The sequence below is a fragment of the Dioscorea cayenensis genome, chromosome 8, assembly GCF_009730915.1.
Source record: "Dioscorea cayenensis subsp. rotundata cultivar TDr96_F1 chromosome 8, TDr96_F1_v2_PseudoChromosome.rev07_lg8_w22 25.fasta, whole genome shotgun sequence".
NCBI classification, from domain to species: Eukaryota; Viridiplantae; Streptophyta; class Magnoliopsida; order Dioscoreales; family Dioscoreaceae; genus Dioscorea; species Dioscorea cayenensis.
Window position 1 is genome coordinate 20,926,555 of NC_052478.1, and position 16,178 is coordinate 20,942,732.

Here is a 16,178-nt window from a genome sequence, read left to right on the forward strand (position 1 = left end):
CGGCTGCTTGTGGAATGTCCTCCATAAGCCACTTGTGCGTCGCCTGCGCCCATGCGTATCACCCCATGGCGGGTAGATCATCGACATAATCAACGATCCAGTTCGGAACCAAGCATGATGTATTTGGGAATGGGACTGTAACCATGAGGTACACCATCAGGAGTTTGACAAAATTTTCTTCTTCCCTCCTCTGTCGAACAAGTTGCACAAGAGTGCTCTTGATGGAGTCCCTGTATCTTTCGTAGGTTTTTGATAAATACTTCCCTTCGAACGCTGAGCGGGTTTTATTCTTTTTAAATACGACTACGTCGCCATCACAACACAGACCAAGAACGAGGGCCACATTTTAGGCCTTAAACTCAGCAGGCTTTCCCCGATCCTGAATTTATTGGTGCGGCCATCGTACCTTTGCAATAGAGAATCAAGAAGGGCCCTCTCTTGGTATATAGCTTCCACTCGATGAATGTCGCAAACGGTGTCCTTCGGATGATCTCCCGAGTGTCGAGGGGTCATGTTATCTTTCAATTCGACTAAAGGTATCCATTACGGTGTCAAATAGCATCGCCCATTAACTAGGGTTGACCGCCATAGCCACAAGCCCTCGCGACAATAACAACACATTCAACATGCGATGATTCACAAAATGTTTAAGCTGAAATATAAGGTTTTAAACGGTAACCTTCAGTTCTTAAACAGAGATATCAATTGTTAAACAGAGACCTAGTTTATTAAACAGAGACAATAATACTTAAACAGAGACAACAAAATTTAAACTGTAACATCTCATTTCTTAAACGTAAACCTCATTTGTAAAATTGCAACCATATCAAATGAAATGGGAAATGTACATTATAAATATTATACAAAATCATAACAATCGAAAAAAACTATTTCGATAGTGTATACAGACGAAAATGCAAAACAAAACAAAACCCTAGCCGAGAAATTACCCTGCAGACTAACAAAACCCCAGCCGAGAAATCCCTCTGCAGACTTCAATATCTCCAACAAAAACAGGAGCACAAAACAAAACCGAAAAATCTTTCTTTGTAACAGAATAGTTAACATAAAACCATACTCAATACCTTAGATTGCAAACTGATGAAATGCCAACTACTTACGCGGGACTTCTCCTTCGAGATACCGGTGGAAAGAGAAAAACTGCAATTACAGAGGCTGCGCCGATAGAGACAACTTCGGAGACAGTTTCAGAAATGGAAAAGTTGAAGATGCGAGTTGAGAAAAAACAATTAAACGACTTCAGTAAATTCGTCTCTTGGGGTTACCCTACGGAAACCCCCACTTCCCTCATACTCGCCAAAATGGATGCGACCCACGACTCCCTATGCAAGGGCATTTTCGTCCATAAAATTTGAAAATCACTCCGTTGACATCCGTTACATGCTTTGGGGGTTTGAAAAACATAGAGTTTAAAAGGAAGGGGTTTTTGGGGATTGCAAAACTAACGGGGTGTTTTTGGTAATATTGCAAACTTAGAGGGTTTTTTTGACAATTTTCACTTTTAAATATAACTTTGTAATATCTCATTTGTCTCAACTCATTTGATTGGTTAGCAAGTTCGGAGGCCTTATTTGAATGGAGTTGGGGTGAAAAGTTCATATAAAGTAAGATAAGGTAAGTTAAGAAAAAGGTTGAACTTATATCTTGCTTGGGGCAAGAGTAAAATAAAAAAGATTATGTACCTTTTTTTGTTTGAATAGGAGGTAAAACCATAAAAGAAAGTAAAAGTTTGTGCTAATATTTCCAAAATATCCTTGATGTCTCTTGTGTTTTCAATGTTGGTTATCCTAAATTAAGAAACATAAAATAATATTACCAAAATAAAATGCTTACCCTTTGAGATATAGCCTCAATAATAAAAAAAATATTACTTGTTTAATTAAAAATAATAATAAATTTTAAAAAAAACTTACTCATTAGAGGTTTGATAGATCTCCTATGAGAGTTGCCGGAGGATCACCGAAGATGGGAGGAGGAAACGAAGCTCTTAAGATTAGGGTTTGGATTTTCTATCATTCATTCCCACCTTATAATAAAATGGGATGTTAGGTCATTCTAATATTGTAGTAAGGGCATTTTTGTCTTAAAAAAATATCAACCTGAGGGTGGAGAAGTGGAGGTAAAATGGGGTGTTTTCAAACCGCCATTTACCTCCCAAACCCATACTTCACCCTCAATCCTTCACCCCAAGCAAAGGTTCGAAGAACCTTTACCTCCTAAACCCTCCTAAACCCTTCTCAACCCTTTACCCCAAGCAAGATAATTGTGCGAGCTGATTAGCAGGCCAACCCTCAACATCAAAGAGCCATATTGTTGCAAGCTTGGTTAAATCCCACATTACCTAATTGAGGGAAAGTCTATGTGGATATATGTGGGGAACAACCATACTCTATTAGACCGGTCTTTTAGAGTTCTAGGTCCCCTGCTGTGTGCATCAAATTAGACATGTCCATGGGCCGAGTTTGGCTTGGGCTGACTTCATAATTACCAAAATTCAATCTCGTCCAAGCTCAGCCTCGCTTAGAAATATGGGTCTTAACTCTTGCCATAACCCACCCAAATTTGATGACTTTTAATCAACGCCCGTCCAAGTCTGTCCAAATAAGTTTTCATTAAATAATAAATAAGTAATAAAAAAATTAACAATAATATTAATATGTGAACATGACCAAATATTCTTCTACAAACATTTTAAAATTAAAATACAAAATGGAAATTTTTATTCAATCACAAACAACTAAAATTCGAACTATTATGACCAATGACAATCAACAAATAAATATATATGGTATAAGTATATACAAAACTAATTAATAAATAATTAATGGCAATTCAAACTATATACAAAACTAATTAATAAATATATTTTATAACTCGAGCCAGGCCTATGTTTTTAACAATGAAAACTAAACCCGGCCTGTTTTTAAAATGAGCTTATTTTTTTGTCTGATATCCGGTCATTAGGTCTTATATATTTGTCTAAGTTGTCCCAATTTTTGGGTGGACCTTCAAGTTTGAGCAAATAGCTCAGCTCTTAGACAGGTTTACATCAAATATTAGTGCTTGCCATAACGTGAAGAAATGGAGTAGAAAAAAATATATAAAATATAAAAATAATTAATTTTTAGAAAATTTGAATTACATGGAACTTAGAAAATGTAGTTGACTTTCAAAGCCTGATTGGTGAGATGATTCACAGGGCTTTTGAGTCTTTTTCTCATATATATATATATATATAGAAAAGGAAATGACTAGAATATCCCTATAAAAGTGTGCAAAATATACCCTAATACAAATTATATTTATTTATATTTCATAAATAGTAAACAAAAGAAACATATTTTAATCGGACTCTTCTGATATTATTATTATTATTATTGAGAAGAGAAGAATCAGTTTGCATTCTTCAAACATATTATGTTTCTCACTTACGCATGCCATTTTCAATTGCTTTCTATTCAAAGATAAAAACTTTCTTAGGATTATGCATCATTTTTCCTTGAATAAGTTAAAAAACAATAATAAATTGTTCTCATTTTTCTTGACATTGACAAGAAGTTGAATATGGCGATATTTTTTACATCCTCATAAATTGCCATCCACTTATTTTTATAACATAAAATTTTTCTTGTTCAAGATTTATATATTTTCAATGAGTCATAATTATTCATGAGAAAAAGTACACACATAAGAATCTAAATTTTAATATGTATATATATATATATATATTTGAAGATAAGAAACTTTTATGTACATCAACGTGTAAATAAAACAAAAGAAATAAAAGAAATAAAAATTTCAAGATAATCTAAATTTTCATATTAATAATTTGTTCAAATTTTTTGTTTATTTATGCTTTTTAATCTTAATTAAATCCATTTAATATAGTACTATTAATTGTTTAGTTCATATTGTTTTTCTTTTCTCTTTAACAATTCTCTTCTGACTTCTGCATCTAATTATCTTAATATGTTTTTTTATTTAAAAATTATTATATAATAAATAAATGTTAGCTTGAACCTATATGTATGGATATATATATGAGAATATTAAATTTATATGTACATAATATATATATATATATATATATATATATTTTTTGAGATAAGTGCAATTTCAAGATTTTAGTGGCATATATTTTTTTGAATACAAACCCACAATTACTAACAATTAAAATTTATGATGTTTAAAATAAGGAAATTATTGTTTAGTTTATGTTAATAGAGAGGAAAAATTTTAAGGAAAGAGACTTTACTCTGTCTTGTAATTAAGTTTTAGGGCTTGATATTCAAACAAAAACAGCTTAATATTATTACAAGATAATTAGATTATCAATATACAAAATTAATACACAAAATCTATAAGGCAAGTTTGTTATATCATATAAATTAATTTTTCAGCACCATTTTTTAAATGGTTAATAATTGAACAACAAAACAAAAATTGGTATAATCCCATGAATTGTTCTCTATCTTGTCAAATTTACTATTTTAATCTTTTTATTTAAAATTATAACCTTATAATCTCTCCACTATTTTAATTAAACCATGTTAATCTCTCTTATCGAGAGTTTAGAATTTAAGTTTTATAGTTTAAAAGACTAACATGATTATATTAAAATAGTAAATGAACTAAAATATTATAATTTTAAGTTGAAGGGCCTTAAAAAAATAGGTTTAGCAAAATAGAAAAATTGTTTAGAAAATTATACTATAAAAATTTCACCCTAATGTCCACATCATGTAATTATGATAACTTGCAAAGACATATATGCAAAATACGCTTTCTATGTACTGAGTTCAAAAACATCAGTTTGATAGGGGTATAAATGCAATTATGAGATTTTTAAATAAAAAAAAAATCCAAAATTTACTCCACAGACACTGAACATTCTGCAAAAGCAAGTTCAATCCTCAAAATTTTACAGATCACTCAGTTCAAAATTATTCTTCAAAAATTTACATAAATGAATAAAAAGAATCAGCTCAAAACAACCACACAAGCACAAGAACAAACCAAACTTTTTTCCTGTTAACTTATGATATTGTTAAGTAATTTTCGAAATGACCGATAACAGAATCATAGAAACATGTCCTTTGCTTCCATAGAGACCAATTCTTCCGAAACTGGCAGAAGAGCTGTTCATCATTGCACTTAGAGTGAACATCAAATTCTGTTTCTGCCCGGCCATGACGGAAAATCTAGTGGGTGTTACCGAAAGAGAAACTCCGAATGGAGAACTCCAAGTTACAATGTATGTTTCATTGTAAGCAATGTTGGTGACAGTTCGAGTAATTGTTCGCGAATGATTGAGTAATGCTATTGTAATTGAAGGTAAGTTGAGGTCTGCGCCATTCATGGCGATGTTGTCACAGTGATTGCCGGTGTAATTCTTGAGGATAGCACTAGAACCATTGATGCCGCAAAGGAAGGAAATATAATCATTGTAACCTATGAAACAATGCACATGAAAATGCAAGTTAGAGAAGCATAAATAACACATTGGTAGCAAGGAAAATCTAATGAGTGAAACTTAGATTCATGTTGATACAAACTTTGAGTTTTGACAAAAATTTATCTGTTGGTTGTCAATTGCCTAGCACAAAAACACCCCTTTTTTTAATCTAGGATTAGGATTATATAATACCTCTTAATTGAAAATGTTGAATTTTAATAGTTGCATTAATGGACCCTATTTTGGATTGTTACATAAGTTTAGGGATCTTACACCAAAGAGCCTTAAACCTTAGTGGCTTAATGTAAGGGTTTTACCTTATGCGCTCGGCGGAGGACGGTTCCATGCCGACGGAGGATGACCGATGAAACCAAGATAGGTCAAAACCCAAGTCCAAACAAGGCACTAGTCGTCCGGTGGCCTATAGGCGGATAGCGGCCGCATATGATCAAAAATCCCTGCCGGGGGTGCCGGGCGAGGGGCGTGCGGGCATGGTGCCGCACATTACCGAGAGCTCGCTAGGCAGCGCGCAGGGCGTGATGCGCATGGTAATGGGATCGTGATCAAGGGACCGGGATGATCAATGATATTTGGCTAAGTATGGGCCAAATGAGCCAGATCGGCGTTAGTATCGGCGGTACGGTCGATATGGACTTGTACGGTCGGTCAGCGGATTGGGCGGGTGGAGCAGGAGCTCTTAGCCAGCCGTGGGCCAGCATGACGCGAGGCTCGTGGGCGCTATCGAGTGTCTTTACCGAGAGGAACGGCCGAGTGCCAGACTGACTACCGATGGGCATCGGCGCCCTTGGGCTGATAGGTGGGCGCTACCGGTAGAATAGGGTGCGTCGGCAGGGTAATACCGAGGCCATTGCCGATCAGGTGAACAGTACTGTGGGGCGGCATTGTAGCACGATCCTGATGGTGGCCGGCTGAGTCTGAGGCACTGTAGCAGTGTGGTTTCTTGCACTGTAGCACTGTGCTTGTTGTGATGGGATAACTAAGCCTATCATGGCCGTTGGATCAAGGGTTGGTTCCCTTATCCTTTGAGAGGATTTGGTTATAAATACCCCTCTCCTTCCTCTTGTAATGGCAACTAGAGACCTGGTTAGAGTTTGGCTTCACTTAGGAGTAAAGCTAGCTCTTTGGGCTTTGTTCACCTTCATTCCTTGGGGGGAGTGAAGGTCTTGGCTTTGTCAGTTGGCTCATGGTGTATCTTGGACCCTTTTACAATTGAGAGTTTATCTTTTCTCTCTAGTTTCTTGTCTTTGAGTTGGTTTCTTTGGATACCTTGGTGTGGTGGGCGGTTGGATCTTCTTGAACCCTGATCATGATGTCTTTAATGATGCTTGCATGCTTACTTGCCTTGTTTACTTGATAAGCATCGTTGCTTGCTAGTTTTCTTGGGCTGCTTTGGTTCCAGGTTCTTGGAGGCTGGCTCGGCGCCTTGGTGGTGTGACGAGTGCCGCACGATGATCGTTGGTGCGATCGGGAGGACCGTGACAGTTGGTATCAGAGCCTTTGTGTTCCCCCACCAAAGAAAATCGGTGCTAGTGGTGACAGGTTGCTGCTAGGCGAAGAAACAAGACAGGACTATTGTTCTGATGGCTAGAACAATAGCGGAGAGGCTGGCCCTGTTGGAAGCCCACGTGGAGCTCATCAAACAAATGTTGGTGCGGTTCGAGGAGATGCTAGGTTGCTTCGGTGACGGTGACGACAAGGCACCCATCTGATCCGTGTGTACTAGGTTGATGGACCTAGACCTTCATGGGTCCATGATGGAGCAATCCATGCATACTTTGGCTGCAGAGGTCTAGGCTCTTAGGGCCGAGGTAGGGACGACCCCGTCCTTGAGGTCGTCTAGAGTCCAAGAAGAAGTGACGAGGCAAAGAAAAAGGGTTATGAGAGCCAATATATGGCGAGTCAGGACACAACGGTGGAACCGCGAGAGAGCTCGTGGTATGGAGGAGACTCAAGAGGGCCCTCATCCTCTTGCAGTGAGATTTCCTTCACCGGGCCGCCGTGCTGATGATGGTCCTAGCCATGCTCCATTGGATGCAAAAGGGAAGATGGCGATCGTACCGGTTCGTAGTGACGGCAACGAGAGCGAGCCATCCTCCAAGGAATCCACTGTCCGCTTAGGTTCGATGTGATGGGAACTGCGGGACAGAGAACAAAGCCCCGGTATCCTGATGCTAAGTGAGGGCATCAAGATGTTTATATGTCAAAAGGGTCATGTGTGTATTTATGCTCTTTTGAATGTTGTATGTTTTGACGCCTCTTTTTATGTAACCATGAGGGCAGTCCCTCTTCATTGTCATATGTAATTGCTCTTTATGGCAACTTGGGTTGTTTAGTCCCTTTGCTGGAGCAAATGTATGGGAGTAGGGGAGCTTGGTTGGCAGGAGCAAGTGATCGCTAGCCCGCAGGAAAAGCAGAAGCATGGGTAGCTTGTCTGGCCGGAGAAGGGGCAGAGGCAAAGGCGTTGTGCTTGCCTGAGATTGGGCGGGAACGAGCGCGGGTTGCTTGGCCGAGAGCAAGTTTTGTGACCCTACTAATCCTGAGATGGCGACGAAAGAAGCGTGGGTGCAAGCGGACTGTGATGGTAATTGACATGGAGAACGGATTCCTCATGTCATGGTGTCAAGACGTCGTCGGCGGGCCGATGACATTGAAGTTCGACGATAAACCTCAATATTCCACTTTGGTTTTAAAGATGAAACTGAAGTTGGAAGTGTAAAACGGTGTGGGCCAAAGAAGACGTTCTTTGGAATTTCCGTGTGGAAAACCGACTAATGACACTAGTTTGGCCGTATAAGGTTAGTGTAAACCCTTAGCCCCGTTCGACGAGGGCGTCAAACTTTCTCTAGTGGGGTGGTTTGTAAGGGTTTTACCTTATGCGCTCGGCGGAGGACAGTTCCATGCCGAGGGAGGATGACCGATGAAGCCAAGATAGGTCAAAATCCAAGTCCAAACAAGGCGTCCGGTGGCCTATAGGCGGATAGCGGCCGCATATGATCAAGAATCCCTGCCGGGGGTGCCGAGCGAGGGGCGTGCGGGCATGGTGCCGCACATTACAGAGAGCTCGCTAGGCAGCGCGCAGGGCGTGACGCGCGTGGTAATGGGATCGTGATCAAGGGACCGGGATGATCAATGATATTTGGCTAAATATGGGTCAAATGAGCCAGATCGGCGTTAGTATCGGCGGTAAGGTCGATATGGATTTGTACGGTCGGTCAGCGGATTGGGCGGGCGGAACGGGAGCTCTTAGCCAGCCGTGGGCCAGCATGACGCGAGGCCCGTGAGCACTATCGAGTGTCTTTACCGAGAGGAACGGGCGAGTGCCAAACTGACTACCGATGGGCATCGGCACCCTTGGGCTGATAGGTGGGCGCTACCGGTAGAATGGGGCGCGTCGGCAGGGTAATACCGAGGCCATTGCCGATCAGGTGAATAGTACTGTGGGGCGGCACTGTAGCACGATCCTGATGGTGACCGGCTGAGTCTGAGGCACTGTAGCAGTGTGTTTTCTGCACTGTAGCACTGTGCTTGTTGTGATGGGACAACTAAGCCTATCATGGCCGTTGGATCAAGGGTCGGTTCCCTTATCCTTTGAGAGGATTTGGTTATAAATACCCCTCCCCTTCCTCTTGTAATGGCAACTAGAGACCTGGTTAGAGTTTGGCTTCACTTAGGAGTAAAGCTAGCTCTTTGGGCTTTGTTCACCTTCATTCCTTGGGGGAGTGAAGGTCTTGGCTGTGTCAGTTGGCTCATGGTGTATCTTGGACCCCTTTACAATTGAGAGTTTATCTTTTCTCTTTAGTTTCTTGTCTTGAGTTGGTTTCTTCGGATACCTTGGTGTGGTGGACGGTTGGATCTTCTTGAACCCTGATCATGATGTCTTTGATGATGCTTGCATGCTTACTTGCCTTGTTTACTTGATAGGCATCGTTGCTTGCTAGTTTTCTTGGGTTGTTTTGGTTCCAGGTTCTTGGAGGCTGGCTCGGCGCCTTGGTGGTGTGACGAGCGCCGCACGGTGATCGTTGGTGCGATCGGGAAGACAGTAACACTTAACTCCTATACCTATATATAAACCCATTTCATTTCCTCACATCAACTGATTTTTTTTTTTTCGTCAGATGAATTTGCTTAGACTTGTACACCAAGTACCTTATACTTGTGTCTCAATGGTCTATTTTTACCGGGACTTATACACCATTCTGTGTCTCAGAGGTCCTATATAACTGACTTGTGTTCTTTTTTCACCGGAACCGCAGTATCTTTGATATCATGTTAAATTTTTAATAAGTGCATTAATGGACCCTATTTTGGGATGTTACATAAACTTAGGGGTCTTACACCAAAAAGGCTCAACCCCTATACCTATATATAAACCCATTTCATTTCCTCACATCAACCGATGTAGGACTATAATTTTTTAGTTCCGACGGAAAAGTTTTATAGAAGGGTTATTAGGCCGACTATGATGCACATATGAGATAGTTGAGTAGTTAAAAAACAATATAATCAACGGATGAGTGTGACCAAGATGAGAATGATGAGATGTATGTCAGACATTACTAGGAAGGATCGATTAAGAAATGAATTTATTCAAAATAAATTTGGAGTAACGTCTATCAGTAATGAGTTAAACAGAATCAATTAAGATGGTATAGACATGTTCTAAAATGACCAGTGGATGCTCCTATTAAAAAAAGATGGAAGCTTTTCAGTTGGTGGGTCATAGAAAAGGTATAGGTAGACCTGAAAAGTGCAGCTTTAGGTAATGATATTTCTTATCTTGGTTAATCTAATTTTTGGTTCTTGATAAAATAACATGGAAGGGAAAGATTCATGTAACCAACCCAAAATCATTAGGGACTAACGACTTGTTATTGTTGTTGTTGATATAAATAAGTTTTTTACCTTCTATAATGGAGCAATGCACTTATTAGCATCAATGTAAATCTAATGTATGAAAATGAGATTTTTCTAATCATATGATTGATTTTAGAGAAAATCCATAAGAATGGCCATTTTATTGTCTGAAATAACAATAGCACGATCAAGCATTGGGAAGGGAGATATACACTTACTAGCATCAAAGATCAGCCCAGGGTCCAATGCGGCAGTTGCATTAACAAAACCGCTGCCCATATCAAATGGTGTCGCAGGTGATTGTGTCGAATCAGAGTTGCCATAAGCACGCTGTGCCATTATTGAACCGCCTTTATTGTCATAGAGAGTAGCAGTTGTAGATAATGCAGAGCTGATGGCTGATGGACTAAAACTTGGAAACTTTTGTTTGACAAGTGCAGCAAGACCAGCAATGTGCGGAGCAGCCATGCTTGTACCGGAGATCATAGCAAAGTTCTCACCTGTGAAGCATCATCAAATCATTGCAAAATACTACATTGTGCACGGAATTTACAAGAGTAAAACAGTAACAGTACCTTTGAATTCAGAAGAATCTGCGGCTGCAGAACTCCAAGCACCCCATATGAGATGTCCGGGGGCGATCAAGTTAGGCTTCATTATATCAGCGTTAGCTAGTGAACTATCCTGTGGGTCTGGTCCTCGAGCTGAATAATACATTACTTTCGGTGCTGAATTATTGAAGTTAGCTTCCAGGCCTCCCAGTATTTTACCAACACCTATAAACTTGATTACTGAGTTTGAAACTTCTTCTCTCACCAAGCTGCTATTGTAGTATCTAAGAAATGTCTGACAAAAGGTTTTTTTGCAGAGCAGATATCATCAATACAATACAAAGTATAGATTTTTTTACAAAATAATTTGTTAGCTAATTGGTACAATAGAATTCTCTAGACATTTGCCCATACCTTGCATTCGTCGGGAGATGGTATTATGAGGCCTGGCATATCCATGGGCGTCGGATTAAGTGGAAAGCCAGAGAAGAAAGGATCCATATAGAAGATAATGCCAGCTGCACCGACACTCTTTGCTGTTTCTGAAGCTTGCTTGATTGAGGAAAGGCCAAGAATAAATCGGATCGAGTAGCTACAAATAAGGAGATTTCCTTTGATTAAATCTTGATTGAGAACGCTTGGATCTTGGCATTCTCCCACATACATTTCATTTGTGTCCACTGTACCATTCTTCAACGCATGAATCGCAGAAACCAGTGTGTGTATGGCATTTGTTCCGGCTGTTTCAAACACTATTAATTAGCTTCTGATTTGCAGAAAATCGAGTAGATATTTAGTGTTTGCAAATGTAATTACTTACGTGCAAGTCCGACACCTGAAATAGTGATATTGTTGCCAAGTTTAAGATAGTTATTGTATACTCTATCATGAGAAGCGGCACCAACAGTAAAAATCCATGGACTGAAAGAAGCCATGCTCTTTGGCGAAGGTCCGGTGTTCCCAGCTGCTTGGACAACAAATATTCCAGCTTTTACAGCAGAAAGCAATGACATGTCCATAGGATTGAAAAATGTTGCAAGTCCAGAAGGTCTTCTGTTTGGCGTGAGCGATAAAGTTAATATATCAACACCATCTTGAGCAGCCTGCAGTTTATTGTCTTAAAAGCGGATAGAGCATTCATATTTCTTTGTTCATCAATATCAACAAACTGTATAATTAGGCAGCAGAGGCGTAGATATAATTCCATTACCTGGTCAATTGCAGCGACAACATCAGCAGCAAAGCCTCCGAAGCCTTTGTATAGAGCCTTGTAAACAGCAATACTGAGACAAAACCATGCTGAATTTATATCAGACCAAAGTCACAAGAATCATATTCACAAGTATTATGACAATGAAAGGAGTTACTGTGCATGAGGTGCCATTCCACTTGCATTTCCGAAGAGATTTCCTGACACAATGACAGGAATTCCATGATTACCAGCTGCAATTGATGCTGTGTGCCTGTAATTTTAAAAACATGATCTCAATTTGACCGAATTAAGTCCATATCTCTAGCATAACAGTTCATATGAGTACTGAAAGATTGCAAGAGCAAGGCAGTGGCACTCACGTTCCATGACCATCAGCATCGAATGGTGATGCATAATCTCGAGAGACATTAAAAATCCCTCTGGTTATGGCAGAAGCTGCAAAATGTCGTGCTCCAATAAGTTTTCGGTTACAAGACCCAGATGGAAAATCCTTGGTAACTTCACAAGCACCGGAATAATGCTCAGGAATTGGATAAATGTTGAAAGAAAGATCATCAGAGAAGCTGGGATGCATTGGATCAATCCCTGTGTCGATAAATCCGATGACAACTCCCTCTCCAGCAAACTCAGGTCCCCCTTCTTTGGCCCATGCTCCATGCGGCAAACCCAAGAATTCGGGAGTATGTGTAGTAGCTGTCCTAACAGAGAAATCCAAAACGACATTTGCCACTTCTTCTGCCTTGGCTAGCTTATCGGCCTTCAAAATAAATGATGAATGGAACATAAGAAAATGAGAAAAAAACAGATATATTCATGTATATATATATATCAAACAATTTTTTTTATTTGACTGTTTGATTCTTAGATGTAATTTTTTTACTTGTTAAGGACAAAATATCAGATATCTAGTGAAGATTTTTTTCAATTAAGGCTGAGGAAATAACTTAATTACAACAAACCAGTAATAGCCGATCTGGAGGCATCAAATTATTCAATTCATCAGGGGAAAATGAATGTATAAAGAAAAATTATTGAGAAAAAGCAAGTTCAATATCAAAGCAAACAGGTAAAATATCACAACTAAACAGATTTACTACCAATATCATGTGTTTAAGCTCTAAATGTTGTTTAATTCACCTTTGTTGTATTAACTATTTAATTACTCATTTTGTTTAATTAGAGTTGACCAAGAAGAGATATAAATAGAACCTCGGGAAATAAATCATCTTTTACCTGAGTTGGGGTGATAAGAACGGCGAAGCCATTAATCAAGTAGTGGTAACTATAAAGTTTAAGATAATTCTCCCCCTTCAATGTTCTTTTCAGTAGAGAATCTTGAAGCTGAATCAAATATGAACTATAGCCTTCATTGTCTTGCAAAGCATTCCTGCATTAATTTATCGACACACGGTTACACACCTATATGCAGAAACAATTCACAAATCAAGACTTAACCGTTCTTCAGTGTAAAATCCACAGTTCAGAGATCTTGCTGAATAGTAGAATGTAGAATAAATACAAGAAACAAAAGATTCAAAAATATTGAATCAAGTTTTAGTACCAACTATAGAATTGTTTGCTGAGTATTTTAGTGGCCTATTAGAAATAAAGATATTTCTACGCCGTATTGTGACATTCAAAACTATAGATGTAAGTAAATTATCTTAAATATGCCCGTTGGCAAGTTAATGGTTATCCCTCTAAAAAGATGATGTTTGGAATGCCCCGTACAACAAAAGGTAAGCGGCAAAAGGGAATCAATCATCAAGAACTCGAGCAAATTTACATTGAAAAAAAAAAAAATCATAGGCACATTAAGATATGTAGATTGCTATTCTCCTTGAGGAAAGTAATGACCTTTTTATCATAAATTTCATTCAATAAACCTTAAAACAAAGGAAACTGATAATGGTTCTTTCCTCCTAGGCAATTCTTCAAAATCAACCAAGACAAGCACACTTGCAAGGATATTCAATCATGCTAAACAAACAATAATAAATCTAAAGTGCTCCAAAGTTTTAGATATGCAATAAGAAACTATAAGAACAACATACTCAAATCTTATGACATGAAGCATAGCCTGTTATTTAACAAAAAAACTAAAGAAAAAAAAAATGCTCAGCATCATCATCTTGATGAAATTGTTTCTCGTGACAATTATAGATTCTTCACACCCAAACATTAATACTAATCACAATACTAACAAAAAAAGAACATGCACAAATTAGGCAAATAAAAAGAACAAGCAGCAAGAACAAGAATAAAATCAGAAACCATATAAACTAAGCAAAAACTTTTTCCAATAAAGAGCAAATTAGAAGAACAAAACTCTGCACCTTGGTCTGTTGAGGACTTTGAAAGTCCCAGATGCTTCATAACCAAGGTCACTGCCCCAAATCCTCTGCAAATCACCATGGTAATGAGAAGTAGGTGCCTGTTTCAAAGTAACCATGTAAACAGCTGCATTCTCCTGACAAAGAACCCCCAACCAAGCAATGCTACACAATACACTAAAAACCACAAACTCCACATAACTAATGCTACCCATTTACACTACTCAACATTCACACTTGACCAAGAGAAAGTGAACACCACCATTACCAACACCAACAAGAACAAGGTTGAAGAAGCTTGCTTTTTCTTTTTCTTTTTTTCTTTTTAATTTTGGGTGTGAAGTGGTCCTGTAGTGTTGCAGGTCTTTGTACATTTTTGGAGTAAAACATCTGGTTGCTGCAGGATGAGGGAAGAAATGACAAATGGTGAGCACATGAGATGAGAGCAAAAAAAAAGTTGGCGAGAGAAACAAAGAGTGTTTGGGGAATGGTGAAAAATATGTATTTTTGTGCAGCCTTTCTTTGTAGTTTATAGATAGATTGTAGATTCTTGTTTTTACAATGTTTATGTGATTTTTCATGTGCTACTTTTTTACTGTTCATTTTTTTTTTTAACTAGTGAAAACAAATCACCATACAATTTTTATAAAAAATTTTAAAATTTTTTAAATATATACATTGATTGTATATATAAATATATAATTTATTTTTTTTTAAAAAAAAAGTGAATAAAGAACCCTCAACCATATTGGAAGGTTGGTAATTTTCTATTTGAGAAAAAAAATGAATTACAGTTTTTTTAATGTGAAGATTAGTGACTAGTCCAATATATATCATATAAATAAATAAATATAAAAATTACTCCAAAGCAAAAACTATAGTTTTATCGTATATGAATAAATACTTTGTGTTAAAAGTAAAAAAATAATTATTTAATAAGCTGGCAATTAGTAATCTTGATATTAAATTACTTGTATAAAGGCTTTGTTTATCATGAAATAAATTTTTTGAGACTCTGAAATTGCAAATATGTTGAATTTTTGACACACACACATATATATATATACCTTGTCTCCAATTAACTACATTATTTAATAATTAATAATAAAAATTATGATGCCTTTAGTATGTTACATGACCTCCATTTGAATATTGGGGTGGTAAATGGTAATTTAAAATTATCATTTATGTCCTCAAACAATTTTTATTTCAGTAGATATTGGAAAAGTTCAAATTCTTGCAAATATACCCTTACCTCAAGCCATCAGAATGATGTCTTTTGAAAAACAATTATAAAATATCAAATTTTACCTTTATGTAGAAATTTAAATTAACTTGAAGGCCCTATTAATTTATGGTATCAACATTCAAAGAGGTTTTCTGCAAAAATATAAATAATAGACCATCTATCCATTTCTTTGCCAATAGATTGTCTATTATTATTATATATTTTGTAATTAAAAAGGTAAAAGAATAAAATTCTCATTACAAATGCAAACCTCACATGTATTTTTTCCTTTAAATTTAAGTTGATGTTATGCCTGAAACTTTTGAACTTAAAAATCATTCTTTTAGTTACCCAAATACTCCTTTTCAACAAAAAAAAAACCCCAAATACTCAAGTTGAGGTTAATAATACCCGCCAATTTAAAAAAATAAATTATCCTCTTAAAGGGTTGGACTTAGCTAATTGCAGTGATCGTTCGCTCCAATCATCCAATTGATGAAGA

General features: G+C 37.6%; 1 protein-coding gene across 1 annotated transcript; it reads right to left on the reverse strand.

Annotated features, from left to right (window-relative positions):
- Positions 1 to 4,901: 4,901 nt before the first annotated feature.
- On the reverse strand, positions 4,902 to 14,818 carry LOC120266490 (subtilisin-like protease SBT2.3). The gene is made up of 10 exons (XM_039274123.1): positions 14,452 to 14,818; positions 13,349 to 13,502; positions 12,475 to 12,872; positions 12,270 to 12,365; positions 12,113 to 12,185; positions 11,723 to 12,005; positions 11,317 to 11,642; positions 10,927 to 11,197; positions 10,570 to 10,851; positions 4,902 to 5,472 (listed from the first exon to the last, which is right to left on the reverse strand). The coding sequence occupies exons 1-10, from the start codon at positions 14,661 to 14,663 to the stop codon at positions 5,069 to 5,071; spliced, it is 2,499 nt and encodes an 832-aa protein (XP_039130057.1). The 5' UTR covers positions 14,664 to 14,818; the 3' UTR covers positions 4,902 to 5,068.
- Between the last annotated feature and the right edge of the window lie 1,360 nt (positions 14,819 to 16,178).

Bases quoted from the DNA above. Each gene is read 5' to 3' on its own strand.
- LOC120266490 (XM_039274123.1), bottom strand. From the start codon at position 14,663: ATGGGTAGCATTAGTTATGTGGAGTTTGTGGTTTTTAGTGTATTGTGT. The intron at 13,503-14,451 runs GTGCAGAGTTTT...AAATTAATGCAG, and splicing joins AAAGTCCTCAACAGACCAAG to GAATGCTTTGCAAGACAATG. The intron at 12,006-12,112 runs GTAATGGAATTA...AATAAACTGCAG, and splicing joins TTGTCGCTGCAATTGACCAG to GCTGCTCAAGATGGTGTTGA.